At 40.7% G+C, this 20,132-nt stretch overlaps 1 protein-coding gene across 2 annotated transcripts in view; it reads right to left on the reverse strand.

Annotated features, from left to right (window-relative positions):
* Positions 1–20,132, reverse strand: part of dync1i2a (dynein, cytoplasmic 1, intermediate chain 2a) — a 257,355-nt gene that overhangs the window by 198,952 nt on the left and 38,271 nt on the right. For both annotated transcript variants that reach the window (XM_084315380.1, XM_084315381.1), the window contains exon 5: positions 12,791–12,906. In XM_084315380.1, the coding sequence (XP_084171506.1) occupies positions 12,791–12,906 (116 nt within the window). The remainder of the gene's footprint in view (positions 1–12,790; positions 12,907–20,132) is intronic.

A 20,132-nucleotide genomic window follows, 5' to 3' on the forward strand; every position in this document is an offset into this window, starting at 1 on the left:
CTTGTTGAGAGTTAAGTCATGGTTTTAGCTCCCTGTTGTTGAGAGTTAAGTCATGGTTTTAGCTCTGTGTTGTTGAGTTAAGTCATGGTTTTAGCTCTGTGTTGTTGAGTTAAGTCATGGTTTTAGCTCCGTGTTGTTGAGAGTTAAGTCATGGTTTTAGTTCCGTGTTGTTGAGAGTTAAGTCATGGTTTTAACTCTGTGTTGTTGAGTTAAGTCATGGTTTTAGCTCCGTGTTGTTGAGAGTTAAGTCATGGTTTTAGCTCCCTGTTGTTGAGAGTTAAGTCATGGTTTTAGCTCTGTGTTGTTGAGTTAAGTCATGGTTTTAGCTCGGTGTTGTTGAGAGTTAAGTCATGGTTTTAGCTGTCTTGTTGAGAGTTAAGTCATGGTTTTAGCTCTGTCTTGTTGAGAGTTAAGTCATGGTTTTAGCTCCCTGTTGTTGAGAGTTAAGTCATGGTTTTAGCTCCCTGTTGTTGAGAGTTAAGTCATGGTTTTAGCTCTGTGTTGTTGAGTTAAGTCATGGTTTTAGCTCTGTTGTTGAGTTAAGTCATGGTTTTAGCTCTGTGTTGTTGAGTTAAATCATGGTTTTAGCTCTGTGTTGTTGAGAGTTAAGTCATGGTTTTAGTTCCCCGTGTTGTTGAGAGTTAAGTCATGGTTTTAGCTCTGTGTTGTTGAGTTAAGTCATGGTTTTAGCTCCGTGTTGTTGAGAGTTAAGTCATGGTTTTAGCTCTGTGTTGTTGAGTTAAGTCATGGTTTTAGCTCTGTGTTGTTGAGTTAAGTCATGGTTTTAGCTCCCTGTTGTTGAGAGTTAAGTCATGGTTTTAGCTCTGTGTTGTTGAGTTAAGTCATGGTTTTAGCTCTGTGTTGTTGAGAGTTAAGTCATGGTTTTAGCTCTGTCTTGTTGAGAGTTAAGTCATGGTTTTAGCTCTGTGTTGTTGAGAGTTAAGTCATGGTTTTAGCTCTGTGTTGTTGAGAGTTAAGTCATGGTTTTAGTTCCCTGTGTTGTTGAGAGTTAAGTCATGGTTTTAGCTCTGTGTTGTTGAGTTAAAGTCATGGTTTTAGCTCTGTGTTGTTGAGAGTTAAGTCATGGTTTTATTTCCCTGTGTTGTTGAGAGTTAAGTAATGGTTTTAGCTCGGTGTTGAGTTAAGTCATGGTTTTAGCTCCGTGTTGTTGAGAGTTAAGTCATGGTTTTAGCTCTGTCTTGTTGAGAGTTAAGTCATGGTTTTAGCTCCCTGTTGTTGAGAGTTAAGTCATGGTTTTAGCTCTGTGTTGTTGAGAGTTAAGTCATGGTTTTAGCTCCCTGTTGTTGAGAGTTAAGTCATGGTTTTAGCTCTGTGTTGTTGAGTTAAGTCATAGTTTTAGCTCTGTGTTGTTGAGTTAAGTCATGGTTTTAGCTCCCTGTTGTTGAGAGTTAAGTCATGGTTTTAGCTCTGTGTTGTTGAGTTAAGTCATGGTTTTAGCTCCGTGTTGTTGAGAGTTAAGTCATGGTTTTAGCTCTGTCTTGTTGAGAGTTAAGTCATGGTTTTAGCTCTGTGTTGTTGAGAGTTAAGTCATGGTTTTAGCTCTGTGTTGTTGAGAGTTAAGTCATGGTTTTAGTTCCCTGTGTTGTTGAGAGTTAAGTCATGGTTTTAGCTCTGTGTTGTTGAGTTAAGTCATGGTTTTAGCTCTGTGTTGTTGAGAGTTAAGTCATGGTTTTAGTTCCCTGTGTTGTTGAGTTAAGTCATGGTTTTAGCTCTGTGTTGTTGAGAGTTAAGTCATGGTTTTAGCTCTGTGTTGTTGAGAGTTAAGTCATGGTTTTAGTTCCCTGTGTTGTTGAGAGTTAAGTCATGGTTTTAGCTCTGTGTTGTTGAGTTAAAGTCATGGTTTTAGCTCTGTGTTGTTGAGAGTTAAGTCATGGTTTTAGTTCCCTGTGTTGTTGAGAGTTAAGTCATGGTTTTAGCTCTGTGTTGTTGAGAGTTAAGTCATGGTTTTAGTTCCCTGTGTTGTTGAGAGTTAAGTCATGGTGTTAGCTCTGTCTTGTTGAGAGTTAAGTCATGGTTTTAGCTCTGTGTTGTTGAGAGTTAAGTCATGGTTTTAGCTCTGTGTTGAGTTAAGTCATGGTTTTAGCTCTGTGTTGTTGAGTTAAGTCATGCTTTTAGCCCTGTGTTGTTGAGAGTTAAGTCATGGTTTTAGCTCTGTGTTGTTGAGAGTTAAGTCATGGTTTTAGCTCTGTCTTGTTGAGAGTTAAGTCATGGTTTTAGCTCAGTGTTGTTGAGAGTTAAGTCATGGTTTTAGCTCTGTCTTGTTGAGAGTTAAGTCATGGTTTTAGCTCTGTCTTGTTGAGAGTTAAGTCATGGTTTTAGCTCCCTGTTGTTGAGAGTTAAGTCATGGTTTTAGCTCTGTGTTGTTGAGTTAAGTCATGGTTTTAGCTCTGTGTTGTTGAGTTAAGTCATGGTTTTAGCTCCGTGTTGTTGAGAGTTAAGTCATGGTTTTAGTTCCGTGTTGTTGAGAGTTAAGTCATGGTTTTAACTCTGTGTTGTTGAGTTAAGTCATGGTTTTAGCTCCGTGTTGTTGAGAGTTAAGTCATGGTTTTAGCTCCCTGTTGTTGAGAGTTAAGTCATGGTTTTAGCTCTGTGTTGTTGAGTTAAGTCATGGTTTTAGCTCCGTGTTGTTGAGAGTTAAGTCATGGTTTTAGCTGTCTTGTTGAGAGTTAAGTCATGGTTTTAGCTCTGTCTTGTTGAGAGTTAAGTCATGGTTTTAGCTCCCTGTTGTTGAGAGTTAAGTCATGGTTTTAGCTCCCTGTTGTTGAGAGTTAAGTCATGGTTTTAGCTCTGTGTTGTTGAGTTAAGTCATGGTTTTAGCTCTGTTGTTGAGTTAAGTCATGGTTTTAGCTCTGTGTTGTTGAGTTAAATCATGGTTTTAGCTCTGTGTTGTTGAGAGTTAAGTCATGGTTTTAGTTCCCCGTGTTGTTGAGAGTTAAGTCATGGTTTTAGCTCTGTGTTGTTGAGTTAAGTCATGGTTTTAGCTCCGTGTTGTTGAGAGTTAAGTCATGGTTTTAGCTCTGTGTTGTTGAGTTAAGTCATGGTTTTAGCTCTGTGTTGTTGAGTTAAGTCATGGTTTTAGCTCCCTGTTGTTGAGAGTTAAGTCATGGTTTTAGCTCTGTGTTGTTGAGTTAAGTCATGGTTTTAGCTCCGTGTTGTTGAGAGTTAAGTCATGGTTTTAGCTCTGTCTTGTTGAGAGTTAAGTCATGGTTTTAGCTCTGTGTTGTTGAGAGTTAAGTCATGGTTTTAGCTCTGTGTTGTTGAGAGTTAAGTCATGGTTTTAGTTCCCTGTGTTGTTGAGAGTTAAGTCATGGTTTTAGCTCTGTGTTGTTGAGTTAAAGTCATGGTTTTAGCTCTGTGTTGTTGAGAGTTAAGTCATGGTTTTATTTCCCTGTGTTGTTGAGAGTTAAGTAATGGTTTTAGCTCGGTGTTGAGTTAAGTCATGGTTTTAGCTCCGTGTTGTTGAGAGTTAAGTCATGGTTTTAGCTCTGTCTTGTTGAGAGTTAAGTCATGGTTTTAGCTCCCTGTTGTTGAGAGTTAAGTCATGGTTTTAGCTCTGTGTTGTTGAGAGTTAAGTCAAGGTTTTAGCTCCCTGTTGTTGAGAGTTAAGTCATGGTTTTAGCTCTGTGTTGTTGAGTTAAGTCATAGTTTTAGCTCTGTGTTGTTGAGTTAAGTCATGGTTTTAGCTCCCTGTTGTTGAGAGTTAAGTCATGGTTTTAGCTCTGTGTTGTTGAGTTAAGTCATGGTTTTAGCTCCGTGTTGTTGAGAGTTAAGTCATGGTTTTAGCTCTGTCTTGTTGAGAGTTAAGTCATGGTTTTAGCTCTGTGTTGTTGAGAGTTAAGTCATGGTTTTAGCTCTGTGTTGTTGAGAGTTAAGTCATGGTTTTAGTTCCCTGTGTTGTTGAGAGTTAAGTCATGGTTTTAGCTCTGTGTTGTTGAGTTAAGTCATGGTTTTAGCTCTGTGTTGTTGAGAGTTAAGTCATGGTTTTAGTTCCCTGTGTTGTTGAGTTAAGTCATGGTTTTAGCTCTGTGTTGTTGAGAGTTAAGTCATGGTTTTAGCTCTGTGTTGTTGAGAGTTAAGTCATGGTTTTAGTTCCCTGTGTTGTTGAGAGTTAAGTCATGGTTTTAGCTCTGTGTTGTTGAGAGTTAAGTCATGGTTTTAGTTCCCTGTGTTGTTGAGAGTTAAGTCATGGTGTTAGCTCTGTCTTGTTGAGAGTTAAGTCATGGTTTTAGCTCTGTGTTGTTGAGAGTTAAGTCATGGTTTTAGCTCTGTGTTGAGTTAAGTCATGGTTTTAGCTCTGTGTTGTTGAGTTAAGTCATGCTTTTAGCCCTGTGTTGTTGAGAGTTAAGTCATGGTTTTAGCTCTGTGTTGTTGAGAGTTAAGTCATGGTTTTAGCTCTGTCTTGTTGAGAGTTAAGTCATGGTTTTAGCTCCGTGTTGTTGAGAGTTAAGTCATGGTTTTAGCTCTGTCTTGTTGAGAGTTAAGTCATGGTTTTAGCTCTGTCTTGTTGAGAGTTAAGTCATGGTTTTAGCTCCCTGTTGTTGAGAGTTAAGTCATGGTTTTAGCTCTGTGTTGTTGAGTTAAGTCATGGTTTTAGCTCTGTGTTGTTGAGTTAAGTCATGGTTTTAGCTCTGTGTTGTTGAGTTAAGTCATGGTTTTAGCTCCGTGTTGTTGAGAGTTAAGTCATGGTTTTAGTTCCGTGTTGTTGAGAGTTAAGTCATGGTTTTAACTCTGTGTTGTTGAGTTAAGTCATGGTTTTAGCTCCGTGTTGTTGAGAGTTAAGTCATGGTTTTAGCTCCCTGTTGTTGAGAGTTAAGTCATGGTTTTAGCTCTGTGTTGTTGAGTTAAGTCATGGTTTTAGCTCCGTGTTGTTGAGAGTTAAGTCATGGTTTTAGCTGTCTTGTTGAGAGTTAAGTCATGGTTTTAGCTCTGTCTTGTTGAGAGTTAAGTCATGGTTTTAGCTCCCTGTTGTTGAGAGTTAAGTCATGGTTTTAGCTCCCTGTTGTTGAGAGTTAAGTCATGGTTTTAGCTCTGTGTTGTTGAGTTAAGTCATGGTTTTAGCTCTGTTGTTGAGTTAAGTCATGGTTTTAGCTCTGTGTTGTTGAGTTAAATCATGGTTTTAGCTCTGTGTTGTTGAGAGTTAAGTCATGGTTTTAGTTCCCCGTGTTGTTGAGAGTTAAGTCATGGTTTTAGCTCTGTGTTGTTGAGTTAAGTCATGGTTTTAGCTCCGTGTTGTTGAGAGTTAAGTCATGGTTTTAGCTCTGTGTTGTTGAGTTAAGTCATGGTTTTAGCTCTGTGTTGTTGAGTTAAGTCATGGTTTTAGCTCCCTGTTGTTGAGAGTTAAGTCATGGTTTTAGCTCTGTGTTGTTGAGAGTTAAGTCATGGTTTTAGCTCTGTCTTGTTGAGAGTTAAGTCATGGTTTTAGCTCTGTGTTGTTGAGAGTTAAGTCATGGTTTTAGCTCTGTGTTGTTGAGAGTTAAGTCATGGTTTTAGTTCCCTGTGTTGTTGAGAGTTAAGTCATGGTTTTAGCTCTGTGTTGTTGAGTTAAAGTCATGGTTTTAGCTCTGTGTTGTTGAGAGTTAAGTCATGGTTTTATTTCCCTGTGTTGTTGAGAGTTAAGTAATGGTTTTAGCTCGGTGTTGAGTTAAGTCATGGTTTTAGCTCCGTGTTGTTGAGAGTTAAGTCATGGTTTTAGCTCTGTCTTGTTGAGAGTTAAGTCATGGTTTTAGCTCCCTGTTGTTGAGAGTTAAGTCATGGTTTTAGCTCTGTGTTGTTGAGAGTTAAGTCATGGTTTTAGCTCCCTGTTGTTGAGAGTTAAGTCATGGTTTTAGCTCTGTGTTGTTGAGTTAAGTCATAGTTTTAGCTCTGTGTTGTTGAGTTAAGTCATGGTTTTAGCTCCCTGTTGTTGAGAGTTAAGTCATGGTTTTAGCTCTGTGTTGTTGAGTTAAGTCATGGTTTTAGCTCCGTGTTGTTGAGAGTTAAGTCATGGTTTTAGCTCTGTCTTGTTGAGAGTTAAGTCATGGTTTTAGCTCTGTGTTGTTGAGAGTTAAGTCATGGTTTTAGCTCTGTGTTGTTGAGAGTTAAGTCATGGTTTTAGTTCCCTGTGTTGTTGAGAGTTAAGTCATGGTTTTAGCTCTGTGTTGTTGAGTTAAGTCATGGTTTTAGCTCTGTGTTGTTGAGAGTTAAGTCATGGTTTTAGTTCCCTGTGTTGTTGAGAGTTAAGTCATGGTTTTAGCTCTGTGTTGTTGAGAGTTAAGTCATGGTTTTAGTTCCCTGTGTTGTTGAGAGTTAAGTCATGGTGTTAGCTCTGTCTTGTTGAGAGTTAAGTCATGGTTTTAGCTCCGTGTTGTTGAGAGTTAAGTCATGGTTTTAGCTCTGTGTTGAGAGTTAAGTCATGGTTTTAGCTCTGTGTTGTTGAGTTAAGTCATGGTTTTAGCTCTGTGTTGTTGAGAGTTAAGTCATGGTTTTAGCTCTGTGTTGTTGAGAGTTAAGTCATGGTTTTAGCTCTGTGTTGTTGAGTTAAGTCATGGTTTTAGCTCTGTGTTGTTGAGTTAAGTCATGGTTTTAGCTCCGTGTTGTTGAGAGTTAAGTCATGGTTTTAGTTCCCTGTGTTGTTGAGAGTTAAGTCATGGTTTTAACTCTGTGTTGTTGAGTTAAGTCATGGTTTTAGCTCCGTGTTGTTGAGAGTTAAGTCATGGTTTTAGCTCTGTCTTGTTGAGAGTTAAGTCATGGTTTTAGCTCCCTCTTGTTGAGAGTTAAGTCATGGTTTTAGCTCTGTGTTGTTGAGAGTTAAGTCATGGTTTTAGCTCCCTGTTGTTGAGAGTTAAGTCATGGTTTTAGCTCTGTGTTGTTGAGTTAAGTCATGGTTTTAGCTCTGTGTTGTTGAGTTAAGTCATGGTTTTAGCTCCCTGTTGTTGAGAGTTAAGTCATGGTTTTAGCTCTGTGTTGTTGAGTTAAGTCATGGTTTAAGCTCCGTGTTGTTGAGAGTTAAGTCATGGTTTTAGCTCTGTGTTGTTGAGAGTTAAGTCATGGTTTTAGCTCCCTGTTGTTGAGAGTTAAGTCATGGTTTTAGCTCTGTGTTGTTGAGTTAAGTCATAGTTTTAGCTCTGTGTTGTTGAGTTAAGTCATGGTTTTAGCTCCCTGTTGTTGAGAGTTAAGTCATGGTTTTAGCTCTGTGTTGTTGAGTTAAGTCATGGTTTTAGCTCCGTGTTGTTGAGAGTTAAGTCATGGTTTTAGCTCTGTCTTGTTGAGAGTTAAGTCATGGTTTTAGCTCTGTGTTGTTGAGAGTTAAGTCATGGTTTTAGCTCTGTGTTGTTGAGAGTTAAGTCATGGTTTTAGTTCCCTGTGTTGTTGAGAGTTAAGTCATGGTTTTAGCTCTGTGTTGTTGAGTTAAGTCATGGTTTTAGCTCTGTGTTGTTGAGAGTTAAGTCATGGTTTTAGTTCCCTGTGTTGTTGAGAGTTAAGTCATGGTTTTAGCTCTGTGTTGTTGAGAGTTAAGTCATGGTTTTAGTTCCCTGTGTTGTTGAGAGTTAAGTCATGGTGTTAGCTCTGTCTTGTTGAGAGTTAAGTCATGGTTTTAGCTCCGTGTTGTTGAGAGTTAAGTCATGGTTTTAGCTCTGTGTTGACAGTTAAGTCATGGTTTTAGCTCTGTGTTGTTGAGTTAAGTCATGGTTTTAGCTCTGTGTTGTTGAGAGTTAAGTCATGGTTTTAGCTCTGTGTTGTTGAGAGTTAAGTCATGGTTTTAGCTCTGTGTTGTTGAGTTAAGTCATGGTTTTAGCTCTGTGTTGTTGAGTTAAGTCATGGTTTTAGCTCCGTGTTGTTGAGAGTTAAGTCATGGTTTTAGTTCCCTGTGTTGTTGAGAGTTAAGTCATGGTTTTAACTCTGTGTTGTTGAGTTAAGTCATGGTTTTAGCTCCGTGTTGTTGAGAGTTAAGTCATGGTTTTAGCTCTGTCTTGTTGAGAGTTAAGTCATGGTTTTAGCTCCCTGTTGTTGAGAGTTAAGTCATGGTTTTAGCTCTGTGTTGTTGAGAGTTAAGTCATGGTTTTAGCTCCCTGTTGTTGAGAGTTAAGTCATGGTTTTAGCTCTGTGTTGTTGAGTTAAGTCATGGTTTTAGCTCTGTGTTGTTGAGTTAAGTCATGGTTTTAGCTCCCTGTTGTTGAGAGTTAAGTCATGGTTTTAGCTCTGTGTTGTTGAGTTAAGTCATGGTTTAAGCTCCGTGTTGTTGAGAGTTAAGTCATGGTTTTAGCTCTGTCTTGTTGAGAGTTAAGTCATGGTTTTAGCTCTGTGTTGTTGAGTTAAGTCATGGTTTTAGCTCCCTGTTGTTGAGAGTTAAGTCATGGTTTTAGCTCTGTGTTGTTGAGAGTTAAGTCATGGTTTTAGTTCCCTGTGTTGTTGAGAGTTAAGTCATGGTTTTAGCTCTGTGTTGTTGAGTTAAAGTCATGGTTTTAGCTCTGTGTTGTTGAGAGTTAAGTCATGGTTTTATTTCCCTGTGTTGTTGAGAGTTAAGTCATGGTTTTAGCTCTGTGTTGAGTTAAGTCATGGTTTTAGCTCCGTGTTGTTGAGAGTTAAGTCATGGTTTTAGCTCTGTCTTGTTGAGAGTTAAGTCATGGTTTTAGCTCCCTGTTGTTGAGAGTTAAGTCATGGTTTTAGCTCTGTGTTGTTGAGAGTTAAGTCATGGTTTTAGCTCCCTGTTGTTGAGAGTTAAGTCATGGTTTTAGCTGTGTGTTGTTGAGTTAAGTCATAGTTTTAGCTCTGTGTTGTTGAGTTAAGTCATGGTTTTAGCTCCCTGTTGTTGAGAGTTAAGTCATGGTTTTAGCTCTGTGTTGTTGAGTTAAGTCATGGTTTTAGTTCTGTGTTGTTGAGAGTTAAGTCATGGTTTTAGCTCTGTCTTGTTGAGAGTTAAGTCATGGTTTTAGCTCCCTGTTGTTGAGAGTTAAGTCATGGTTTTAGCTCTGTGTTGTTGAGAGTTACGTCATGGTTTTAGCTCTGTCTTGTTGAGAGTTAAGTCATGGTTTTAGCTCCCTGTTGTTGAGAGTTAAGTCGTGGTTTTAGCTCTGTGTTGTTGAGTTAAGTCATGGTTTTAGCTGTGTTGTTGAGTTTAGTCATGGTTTTAGCTCCCTGTTGTTGAGAGTTAAGTCATGGTTTTAGCTCCGTGTTGTTGAGTTAAGTCATGGTTTTAGCTCCGTGTTGTTGAGAGTTAAGTCATGGTTTTAGCTCTGTCTTGTTGAGAGTTAAGTCATGGTTTTAGCTCTGTGTTGTTGAGAGTTAAGTCATGGTTTTAGCTCTGTGTTGTTGAGAGTTAAGTCATGGTTTTAGTTCCCTGTGTTGTTGAGTTAAGTCATGGTTTTAGCTCTGTGTTGTTGAGAGTTAAGTCATGGTTTTAGTTCCCTGTGTTGTTGAGTTAAGTCATGGTTTTAGCTCTGTGTTGTTGAGAGTTAAGTCATGGTTTTTGTTCTGTGTTGTTGAGAGTTAAGTCATGGTTTTAGCTCTGTGTTGTTGAGTTAAGTCATGGTTTTAGCTCTGTCTTGTTAAGAGTTAAGTCATGGTTTTAGCTCTGTGTTGTTGAGAGTAAGTCATGGTTTTAGCTCCGTGTTGTTGCGAGTTAAGTCATGGTTTTAGTTCTGTCTTGTTGAGTTAAGTCAGGGTTTTAGTTCTGTGTTGTTGAGAGTTAAGTCATGGTTTTAGTTCTGTGTTGTTGAGTTAAGTCATGGTTTTAGCTCCGTCTTGTTGAGAGTTAAGTCGTGGTTTTAGCTCTGTCTTGTTGAGAGTTAAGTCATGCTTTTAGCTCTGTGTTGTTGAGAGTTAAGTCATGGTTTTAGTTCCCTGTGTTGTTGAGAGTTAAGTCATGGTTTTAGCTCTGTGTTGTTGAGAGTTAAGTCATGGTGTTAGCTCTGTCTTGTTGAGAGTTAAGTCATGGTTTTAGCTCCGTGTTGTTGAGAGTTACGTAAGTCATGGTTTTAGCTCTGTGTTGTTGAGAGTTAAGTCATGGTTTTTGTAAAGGCCGAATGAGTGTTTTTGTTATGGATTATTATTATTATTATTATTATTAATATTATTATTATCATTATTATTATTATTATTATTATTATTATTATTACCAATAGAAGGTTATGATTTATGGGAATGTTATGATTATCTGTGTAACCAGTTGGGTGGACTCTGCACCTGTGGGTGGATCAGCCACAGCGCCGCGGAGATCATTAAATAGGTAATGGGAGCCAGCTGTGGGTTGGTAGCACGGGGAAAGCATAATATTTTCTGACCGCTTCAGATCGCTTCAGGACGCTTCAGGACGCTTTAGAACGCTTCGGGAACGCTTTAGAATAGTCTTATCTTAGGAAACACTTTGAACAATTAGAACCACGGTTATAGGAAATAGGATCGCTTTGATCACCTCTCCCATGTAACCTATCTTTTCTATATAAATCGGATATCACGCTGGTATCTGATAACGGAACTCAAGGTGTGGAGACTATTCTTTGGATGGAGCGCGTACGGAATCACTCCCCGTCTACCAGGAAGCGGACACAGGCAGATGCCGCTACAGTTTTAGCTCTGTCTTGTTGAGAGTTAAGTCATGGTTTTAGCTCTGTCTTGTTGAGAGTTAAGTCATGGTTTTAGCTGTGTGTTGTTGAGTTAAGTCATGGTTTTAGCTCTGTGTTGTTGAGAGTTAAGTCATGGTTTTAGCTCTGTGTTGTTGAGAGTTAAGTCATGGTTTTAGCTCTGTGTTGTTGAGAGTTAAGTCATGGTTTTAGCTCTGTGTTGTTGAGAGTTAAGTCATGGTTTTAGCTCTGTGTTGTTGAGAATTAAGTCATGGTTTTAGCTCTGTGTTGTTGAGAGTTAAGTCATGGTTTTAGCTCTGTCTTGTTGAGAGTTAAGTCATGGTTTTAGCTCTTTTTTGGAAAATTAGTTTATTTGCCATGTACCCTGGAGTTAGACGAGCAGATACATACCCTTTTCTTCTCTGCGCATGCATTAGGCTTAGGGAACAGTCGCACCGTTAGCCTAGCTTAGTGTCATTCACTGGAAGTAGGTGTGCCAGTGTAGCCTAGTCACGAAATGTTTAAAAAAAAAAAAAAAAGGCTTTTGAGGTGATCAAATCACTGCGCCCAGGCAGCAGTGGTTCGGCAAAAAATTGTTCAGAGTATATATCTGCTTAGAAAATGTCTAACCTTTTTAAAAAAAAATTCACGTGGTAAATACACATGTCACAACATGTTTACATGAACGTTTTGGAGTTGTATTTGGGGTGTATTGGGGGTGACTGTTGGGAACTAGGCTACACTGGCACACCTACTTCCAGTGAATGACGCTAAGCTAGGCTAACGGTGCGGCTGTTCCCTAAGCCTAATGCATGCACAGAGAACAAAAAGGTATGTATCTGCTCCAGGGTAGATGGCAAATAAGCTAATTTCCCAAAATATTGGCGTGTTCCTTTAAGTCAAAACAAAACCAGCCTAAAGCAGGGTGGACTCCAGCATTAGATAGTAGGGATGGACATTGATTTTCAAATAGTCGATAAGTCACCCTTTCACTACAGACGGTTACTCCATCTCTCCAGACTGTATGAATTCATGTTTTTATTTATTTTTATTTTGGGGGATTATCTACCACAAAACTGAACGTTATTGGCATAAATTAGAACACAGTTAGTTTATCTACCTTTCTGTGAACGTTTAGCAAAAATCTGCGTTGCAATCTGATGAAAAATGGCAGAGCAGTTTCCATTATAAAGAAGTAACTGTACTTACAGTAGATTTCATTCACGGTTCTTGCTGCACACCTGGTGATACTAAATCCAAATTGAACTCTGCCATTTGAAAGAGGAGATTTGGCCCGATCCATGTGCGAGTTGGCTATAATAAGGTAATTTATAGGCATCATATTCTATATTCTATAATAATATTTCAAATTGCATGTGTCCGGATGGCAGAATTCAGTACTGTATCTACAAAACCTTCTGTTTAATCATCTTCCCTTTATTCATTTACTTAGCTTTTTTGTACATGTGATCTGAATAAGGTGCTGAATGAGCTCAGTGCCAGTTTCTCATGCCTGGTCATTTTTTGCATGGTGTTATTCACCATCAAAGATGCAAAGAAATTTTTTTTATATTCTCCTTTGTTTCATCACAATTTACTCAAGCCTAGTAACAGACAATATTTCTGAAACTGGGAATACATTCCCTGAGATCCATAGATGTCCCTAGATACCAAGAACATGCAAAAGGACCTTGTAGAAGTGGATCAATCTTCCATTTACTTAGGTATGTATTTTTAGGCGGATTTTCAGAGAATAGGGAGGTGTAGTCTGACGTTGCATTGGACCGCCCGTGAGGTCCACCCGTTTAGGGATTTATCATTGGGAAAATGGATTATCGGCTATTGTAACAATTCTGCCGCATGGAAATTGAAAAGCTTTCCATTTTTGCACAAAATGAGTTCCCTTCTATCACTAACATTATTGTTATAGCATTTTTGGTTGAAATAAAATTCTGCGATTTTTTTTTATGATTAATTACGAATACTTTCATGTTGAGCTATAGATTGTGGATGAATACGCACAGAAAGGTACACCATGCAAATGTTAATGCTTTATTTGTTTTAAACGAGACGATTTAGAAATGGGCAATGGGGAAATACATTGCGTTGGACAGAGGGTGGAACACGGAAAAACGGCAATGACGTAACCACTACACCTCCCTATAGGGCTAGGGGCTTAAGAGGTTAAGCACTTCCAAGGACCTTGTGCGAACCCTGAGTGACCGACGTACCTTCTTTCTGCGGGGCCACCCCCGGGGTCTGCGTCTCCTTGGTGTAGGACACGGTCTCTTTCGGGGGGAAGTCCACGTGGGTAGTCTTGGTCAAGCCCAGCTTCACAGGTCCGCGCCTGAAAGCAACAGCAACAACTCAGAACACTGCTCAGCCCGGGACGCCAGGAGGGCGGATCTGAACTGATCTGGAGTAGGGCTGTTTCCCCGAAGCCCGTTTTTGGGATTTGAACTTCGTCAGGGTTTTTCCGAACGGACGTTCAAACCTTCGTTTTTAATAATAATAATAATAATAAAAGAAAATCGCATTTTTTTTTTTCCAAATTACTATTATTATTATTATTATTATTTTTTTTTTGTTATAAATAAACTCAAACTAAATCCTCAATTTGAATAAAGTGATTAATCTGATTAAATTAGTATTTTTCTTTTATTATTAAGGGCGCTTTCACATATAGTTTTGGTGGACTCGGTGCGGTTCTGGTGGTGAAGTTGCAACATTGTTGCGTTCTTCATTTGGTTCGTCTGCATTCACATAGCAATTTGTCAGGCGCACCAAACTTTCTGAACAATGTCACGCGGTCGAAAAGGGCGCTCGTCTATTGGACACAATAGAGTGGAAATGTGTGTGTGTGACTGCGAGCCCTAACGTGTGTGTGTGTGTGTGGCGGAGGCGTCACAATTTTCAGTCGGTGGTAGGGTGACCAGGTGTCCCACGTTTGGTTGTACTGACCATTTGACCGAATGTCCTGCATCCCGCATATTGTCCCTCTTTTCGAAGCAAAAAAAAAAACATGGGTCTAAAAGCCCCTCCCTACAGTAAACGTAGCAACCCGCCTCTTGTCCACACACATTGCTCTGCTCGTGACGCTACCTCATATCACAGATCTGATTGGTTAGGTAGTAATTTAGCGCTCTTCTCATGAGAGTCGTGACTCACTTCCTATATTTGGTCCGCGTTTGGTCCGATGAAGCGAACCGAGACCTACGTACTGCAGATATACCCTACTATGTTTGAAGCACAGTGTTTTTCCGTGTTCCTGACATGGCTTTTGGAGAGTGATTGTAGCGGCACCTGCCTGTGTCCGCTTCCTGGTAGACGGGGAGTGATTCCATACGCGCTCCATCCAAAGAATTGTCTCCACACATTGAGTTCCGTTATCAGATACCGACGTGGTGATCCGATTTATTTAGAAAATGTAGGTTACATGGGAGAGGTGATCAAAGCGATCCTAAAGCGTCCTATAACCGTGGTTCTAATTGATCAAAGTGTTTCCCAAGATAAAACTATTCTAAAACGTTCCCGAAGCGGTCAGAAAATTATATGCTTTCCCCGTCGGCTACCAACCCACAGCTGATCCCTATCACCCATTTTAATGATCTCCGACGCGCCGTGGGCCGACCCACCTGACAGGTGCAGGTGATCCGCCCACAGTACAACAGAGTCCACCCAACGGGTGACACAGATAAACATAACATTCCCATAAATCATATCCTTCGATTGGAAATAATAACAATAATGATAATAATAATACTAATAATAATAATCTATAACAAAAAACACTCATTCGGCCTTTACAGTGATCTTCGCACGTGTTTTGCTAGTCCAGTCCACGGCATGTTGACAGAATTAGCAAAACACCTTATCGCCGGTCATATACAAGTCATTAAGATACTGCGCTGCTCTGAATTTAGGGCTTAGTGTGGAATTTCTTCCGACGTTAACGTTAACACCGAAGCAGCTAGACGCTTGGAAATTGCTGCGTGTTGTGTGTAACACGCTGTAGCGTCCCTGGTCATGTTCGCGTTGAACCAAACGTTCTCCTCCCAAACACGGAATTTCAGTCCAGATTAGGCCAAATTCTGCAATATTCCACGTTTACAGTTGATTGCGTTTTTATTGCTCAATTCCGCGATTCCGTCCGCGATTCCGTGAACGCAGATTTCATTTGGCTCTAGTGTCTGGTCAGTAACATGGGTCTCCCAGTCCCTCCGCTCTGCAGTAAACAGCCATCACTGATATAGAGTGTCTGGTCAGTAACATGGGTCTCCCAGTCCCTCCTGCTCTGCAGTAAACAGCCATCACTGATATAGTGTCTGGTCAGTAACATGGGTCTCCCAGTCCCTCCACTCTGCAGTAAACAGCCATCACTGATATAGAGTGTCTGGTCAGTAACATGGGTCTCCCAGTCCCTCCACTCTGCAGTAAACAGCCATCACTGATATAGAGTGTCTGGTCAGTAACATGGGTCTCCCAGTCCCTCCGCTCTGCAGTAAACAGCCATCACTGATATAGTGTCTGGTCAGTAACATGGGTCTCCCAGTCCCTCCACTCTGCAGTAAACAGCCATCACTGATATAGAGTGTCTGGTCAGTAACATGGGCCTCCCAGTCCCTCCGCTCTGCAGTAAACACAAAATAAATGTTCTGGTATCCTGTTCCCACTTTATCCAATCAGGAGAGAGAACCCTAGATATTTTTTGTACTAATTTGTATTAGTGATGGCTGTCGTGTAGAGCTACTATTTTAACACTTCCGGTGCCGTTCACGTAGAACTACGTTTCTGTCACGGTATTTCTTTTATTATCTATTGCCATTCATAATTCAGCGGGGCACCTTGTGCATACTGTTCCGAGTTTGTCTGAGCTGGCAGACAGTATTATACCGCCCTCTAACGCCTTCCGGCAATATTGCACCCCGTTAGAAACGGGTTGGTTTATTTTCTCTACCGAGCTGCGGCATGGGGGCGGGTCCTAAACACTCCGGCAAAACACACACTTGTAGGGATGGTTTGGACTACTGACCCCGCCCGCCCGTTGAAGTGCAAAGTCCAACAACGTCAGAGGCAGGATCGCTGTGGATAACTGGAATGGCGATGAGATTATTGGATTCTTTTTTTGCATTACTTCAGAGACCAGGTAAGGACACCATATATGAAAGCTTGCGTTGATCTGATATTTATTTCTACTGCGATTGAAGCTATATGTGTTTTATGTGTCTGGCTGTCTGCCGTTGGGTTGCAGGAGGGGGGGGAGGGGGGGGGGGGGGGGGGGGGGGGGTGCCGCCGGTCTAAATCACATTGCATGCGTGCACGACAAAGGATAATAGTGATGATCTAGCGTTGATTTCAGGAAGATCCGATAATCAGGCGAAAAATTACAACGTGTTTATTGAATTACACAAAAACGCTGTTTTCGTGTCTTTTCCCTGGAATTGCTCAGAAGCGGCCGGACTATGTTCATATTCAAAACGGTATAAAATGGAAATGTACAGATGAAAAAAGAATCAATTTTTTGCACGTTGACCAGAAGCAGTTCAATGAGACTCGACTGCGTTATTAGACCCATAGCTATACGATAAAATATAGGTTTAGCTCTACAAAGTACAACTACATTTACATGGGGTTAATGGACGGCAAGGCCAGGTCACTTCCCGGAACGGGCGTGGCACTCAATGTAGACCACTTATTTGAACAAAGACCACTTACAGCACCTTTAATGAGTGACTTGTAGTTCACTCGAGACAAAATGTATGAAAGAATCGCCACAAAGTTTAGCGTGAGCAGAACTTTTGCAGCTCGGAGACGACGCATTTCCCCCCCACTTCCAATTTCCCACCGTTGGAGCGTAAAGGAATGCAGCATCAGGAGAGAGAAGAGAGCAGTAAACCATGCAGTAGATCGGAGAGAGAAGGAGGAAAATGACCAGGAGAGGAGAGAAGAGAGTGTCCAGTACCCCGGCGGCTCGGGGTCAGAGTGCAGCTGAAGAGTGGACGGATCAGAGTCCCAGTGCAGAGTCCTGATTAGTGGCACAGCAACAAGGTGGCATTAGTGAGAGAGTGTGAGTGAGTGAGAGTGAGAGTGAGAGAGAGAGAGAGAGAGAGAAACAAGCAGGCAAACACCCAAGAGAGAGGAAACCAGTTAGAATTGACCTATCTCAAACCCCGCCCCTTTTTTCCTGTTCCACCAATAACAACAGTTGGGATTGGAGGATGATCAAGAAAAGGGTTTGAAGTAGGTACATTTAGCCACACCCACCACATGCTGATTCAAGATCTAAAGCATTGAGGACACTTTATTAGCTAAGATTAAGAATGCAATTTAGCTAGCAATAGCACATGTTCTTTGCCAACACCAGGGGTCACATTATCATTTATAATATATTTTTTTTTGCAGAAGGGGGTGTGGTTCTCAAGTTCTAATGCAGCACAAATTAAATGGCATATGGTTAAAGCCTCATACGATAATTGCGAATACTTGCAGGGATTTTACATAAAGCCCAAATACAAAAAAAACATTAGCGACTTCAGAAGCCAGAGGGTGGGACCTATAAACACACTTGACTTTTTATCCAATAGCATTGTGAGGCTGAACACAGGGTTCCCACAAGACATTGCAACATTTCAAGGACTTTTTAAGCACCTTGTTAAAAGGAATTCCAGGCCTTGACTTTTTGGGGGGCAAAAATCAAGCACTTTAAGCACTTCAAGGACCTTGTGCAAACCCTGTGAACAACAGGACCCATTGACTATGTAAACGTGCTTAAACACAGACATGAAGCTTTAGGCCTTGTCCAGACGACGATGATTTTGGGTGTATCCCCCAAAGTATTTTACCGTATGCACGTTATGTCTCTCTCCTCTCCTTTGGAAACTAGCGTTAGCTCAAAAGCACAGGACCGGATGACACAAGTGTTCCGCTAGCGAAAACAACTTGTGGGGGGTTTCAAAATAAAAGAGGGACGTCTAAAACAGGAAAGACATTTATTTTGTACATTTGTGGCAGGGATACAGCGTTTCAGTGGTTTCGTTTGGACGCACATATTTCTTGAGACTATTCGTGTTTACGGAACACATATATATTTTTTTAAATGAAAACTAAATGAAAACAAAAAAGATCGGTTCCATCTTCGTCCGGACAAGGCTGAGCCTCAACTCACTACAGTCTGCTGAGGTGAGATATAATATACCCACTCAATTCAATCCACACATCAAACCAAAACAGAGAAATGGAAACAAAGCGTGGTACCAAAAAGGGGGCTACCTTGAGGTCGCCGTTTGAATGCTTTACAGCTCCTACCTTTGACTTCAATCTGTGCCGTCAAGTCTTTTGATCGATTTGAGAAACATTTATAAAAAAAATTGAAATAAAAATAATTCTGACAGTGCAGATCCTCAGCTGACTGTCCACCGAATTTGAGTCCAATCAGATTAGCTTTGTGGGCAGGTGTACTAATCATAATCTGCCCCCTTATGGCTAGAATCTAATCTGGGTACTGACATAGGACACAAATAGTAGGGATGGACATTGATTTTCGAATATTCATCGTTATTAAATTATTAAATAAAATAAAATAGTTTATGCAAATATGGTTTTGCCTCAAAAAATAAATTGTCCCTTTTTTTTACCGGCACGTACACTGTGTACAGTGTGTAGTGTATTGAGAGGGACCCTATTAACTGTTACACCGCTGAACGGCATGCTGGGTACAGCTCACTAGCTAGCCAGGTAGCATAACAGTCTGCCAACCATAGATATATATAGAACACTAGATAGCTTACCCGCGCTGCCTGCCGGCCAATGGAGAGCGACGTCGTCGTAGGGCGGCCATCTTGCCCCAGGCAGCTCAGCTACTGATAACATTAATGTCTATGGTGCATGTACTATTTAAATAACCATAGATTACTCAATTCTTTACCGATTTTCAAACGGGTTGGTTTGCTATAAACAATAAAAAATTTAAAGATGTTTTTTTTACAAACCGCTTGAATCATAGCCACGTTAATAATGCTTGTAATGAACCAAACCGTTTGTAAATCCGTCAATATTTCAGCGAGTTATGAGTATTTTTGTCTGTGCAGATCACTCACCCTCCAACAGCTACCATAGAACGTAACAGAAAGGCTGACTGGGGCAAGATGGCGGCGTTCAGCGACGCGTGGGACTCCGCCTTAGCTATCTAGTGTTCTATATATATCTATGGTGCCGACAGCTGGGAGAACAGAGAAGAAAGATGAAGAGAGAGACTGGAGAGGTTATTATTACAACGCAGCTACGTTGATGTATCCTCACTCCACTGGCTCCCCGTGCACTTTAGGATTCATTTTAAAATTATTTTATTTGCTTTTAAAGCTCTTCATGACCCTACCTCTCTGAGCTGTTGCAGGTCTATACACCTTCTCGCTCTCTCAGGTCAGCTGACCAGCTGCTCCTAGTAGTGCCTAAAATGTGGAACGAGCTGCCACTGCAGATTAGGCAGGCCCCATCACTGCCCGTTTCAAAGGCCTCCTTAAGACCCACCTTTTCTCTCTGGCTTTCGACACCATGTAGCTTGTTGATTTTATGATCTTATTGTCTTACTGTGTTGTTGTTGTATCGTTTTGTTACTGTGTCCTTTGCTTTTTAATATATAATTTTTTAAGTACTCTGATCTATTTAAATTTGTATTGCTGCCTATGTTTACCTTTTTCTTTTCTTCTCTGTTTTGCTACTCTTGTTTTTTTTTTATCTATTTTTAGTGCTGCTTATAGTTTTTAATATGCTCCCTCTGTACAGCACTTTGTGCCCCTGTGGCTGTTAAAGCGCTTTATAAATAAAGTTGGATTGGATTGGATTAGATGCAACGTTCAGAATGAATGCTTTTGTTCCCGGAAATACGCTAGCCTGGTCCGCTAGCTAGCGTTAGCAGCAGCAGCTAGCATGCTCGTTGGATTATCTCACGTTCGCTATTAAGTAAAAACAAAACCCATACGTTAACGACGTGGAAGCTCAGACATTTCAAGCATCAGTGATGTAACTTTCAGAATGACGCTTTTTTTCTGGAAATAACGTTAGCCTGCTGCGGCTCACAAATATCTAGCTGTTAGCAATGACAGCAGTCAGCTAGCTCACTTGTTTGTCTATCTCACGGGGGGGGGGGGGGGGGTTCGATTAGTATTGTAATAGTTCCCAGTGACTATGGAATAGTAATCTTGTGACTTTTGACCATCCTTTGTATCCAGTATGAAGAACAGGATGGATTGTGTGGAGAACGGACTCTAAAAAAGACTCCAAGCCTTAACTCAAGTGTTCACCAAATATATGTTATAAAACAAATTTGTAATTCAAATAAGCTTCTTATTGAGAGTACTTTGCTACTTTCCATCACATCACATCCTGTATCTAAGCTTGAATCTCCCCGCACACAACCAGAGGAAGCGGGACAGTATCAGTTTAAAGGCCCACCGACTGTGATGGCATGGTTATAATGGGCAGCCTGAGGGGCCGATACAACCTCAATTGTGTCGGAGAGGTTGGAGACAGAGAGAGAGAAACAGAGACAAGAGAGCGGCAGAGAGAGAGACAGAG

This window comes from Notolepis coatsorum, assembly GCF_963971535.1.
Source record: "Notolepis coatsorum genome assembly, chromosome: 5".
In the NCBI taxonomy this organism is placed as follows: Eukaryota; Metazoa; Chordata; class Actinopteri; order Aulopiformes; family Paralepididae; genus Notolepis; species Notolepis coatsorum.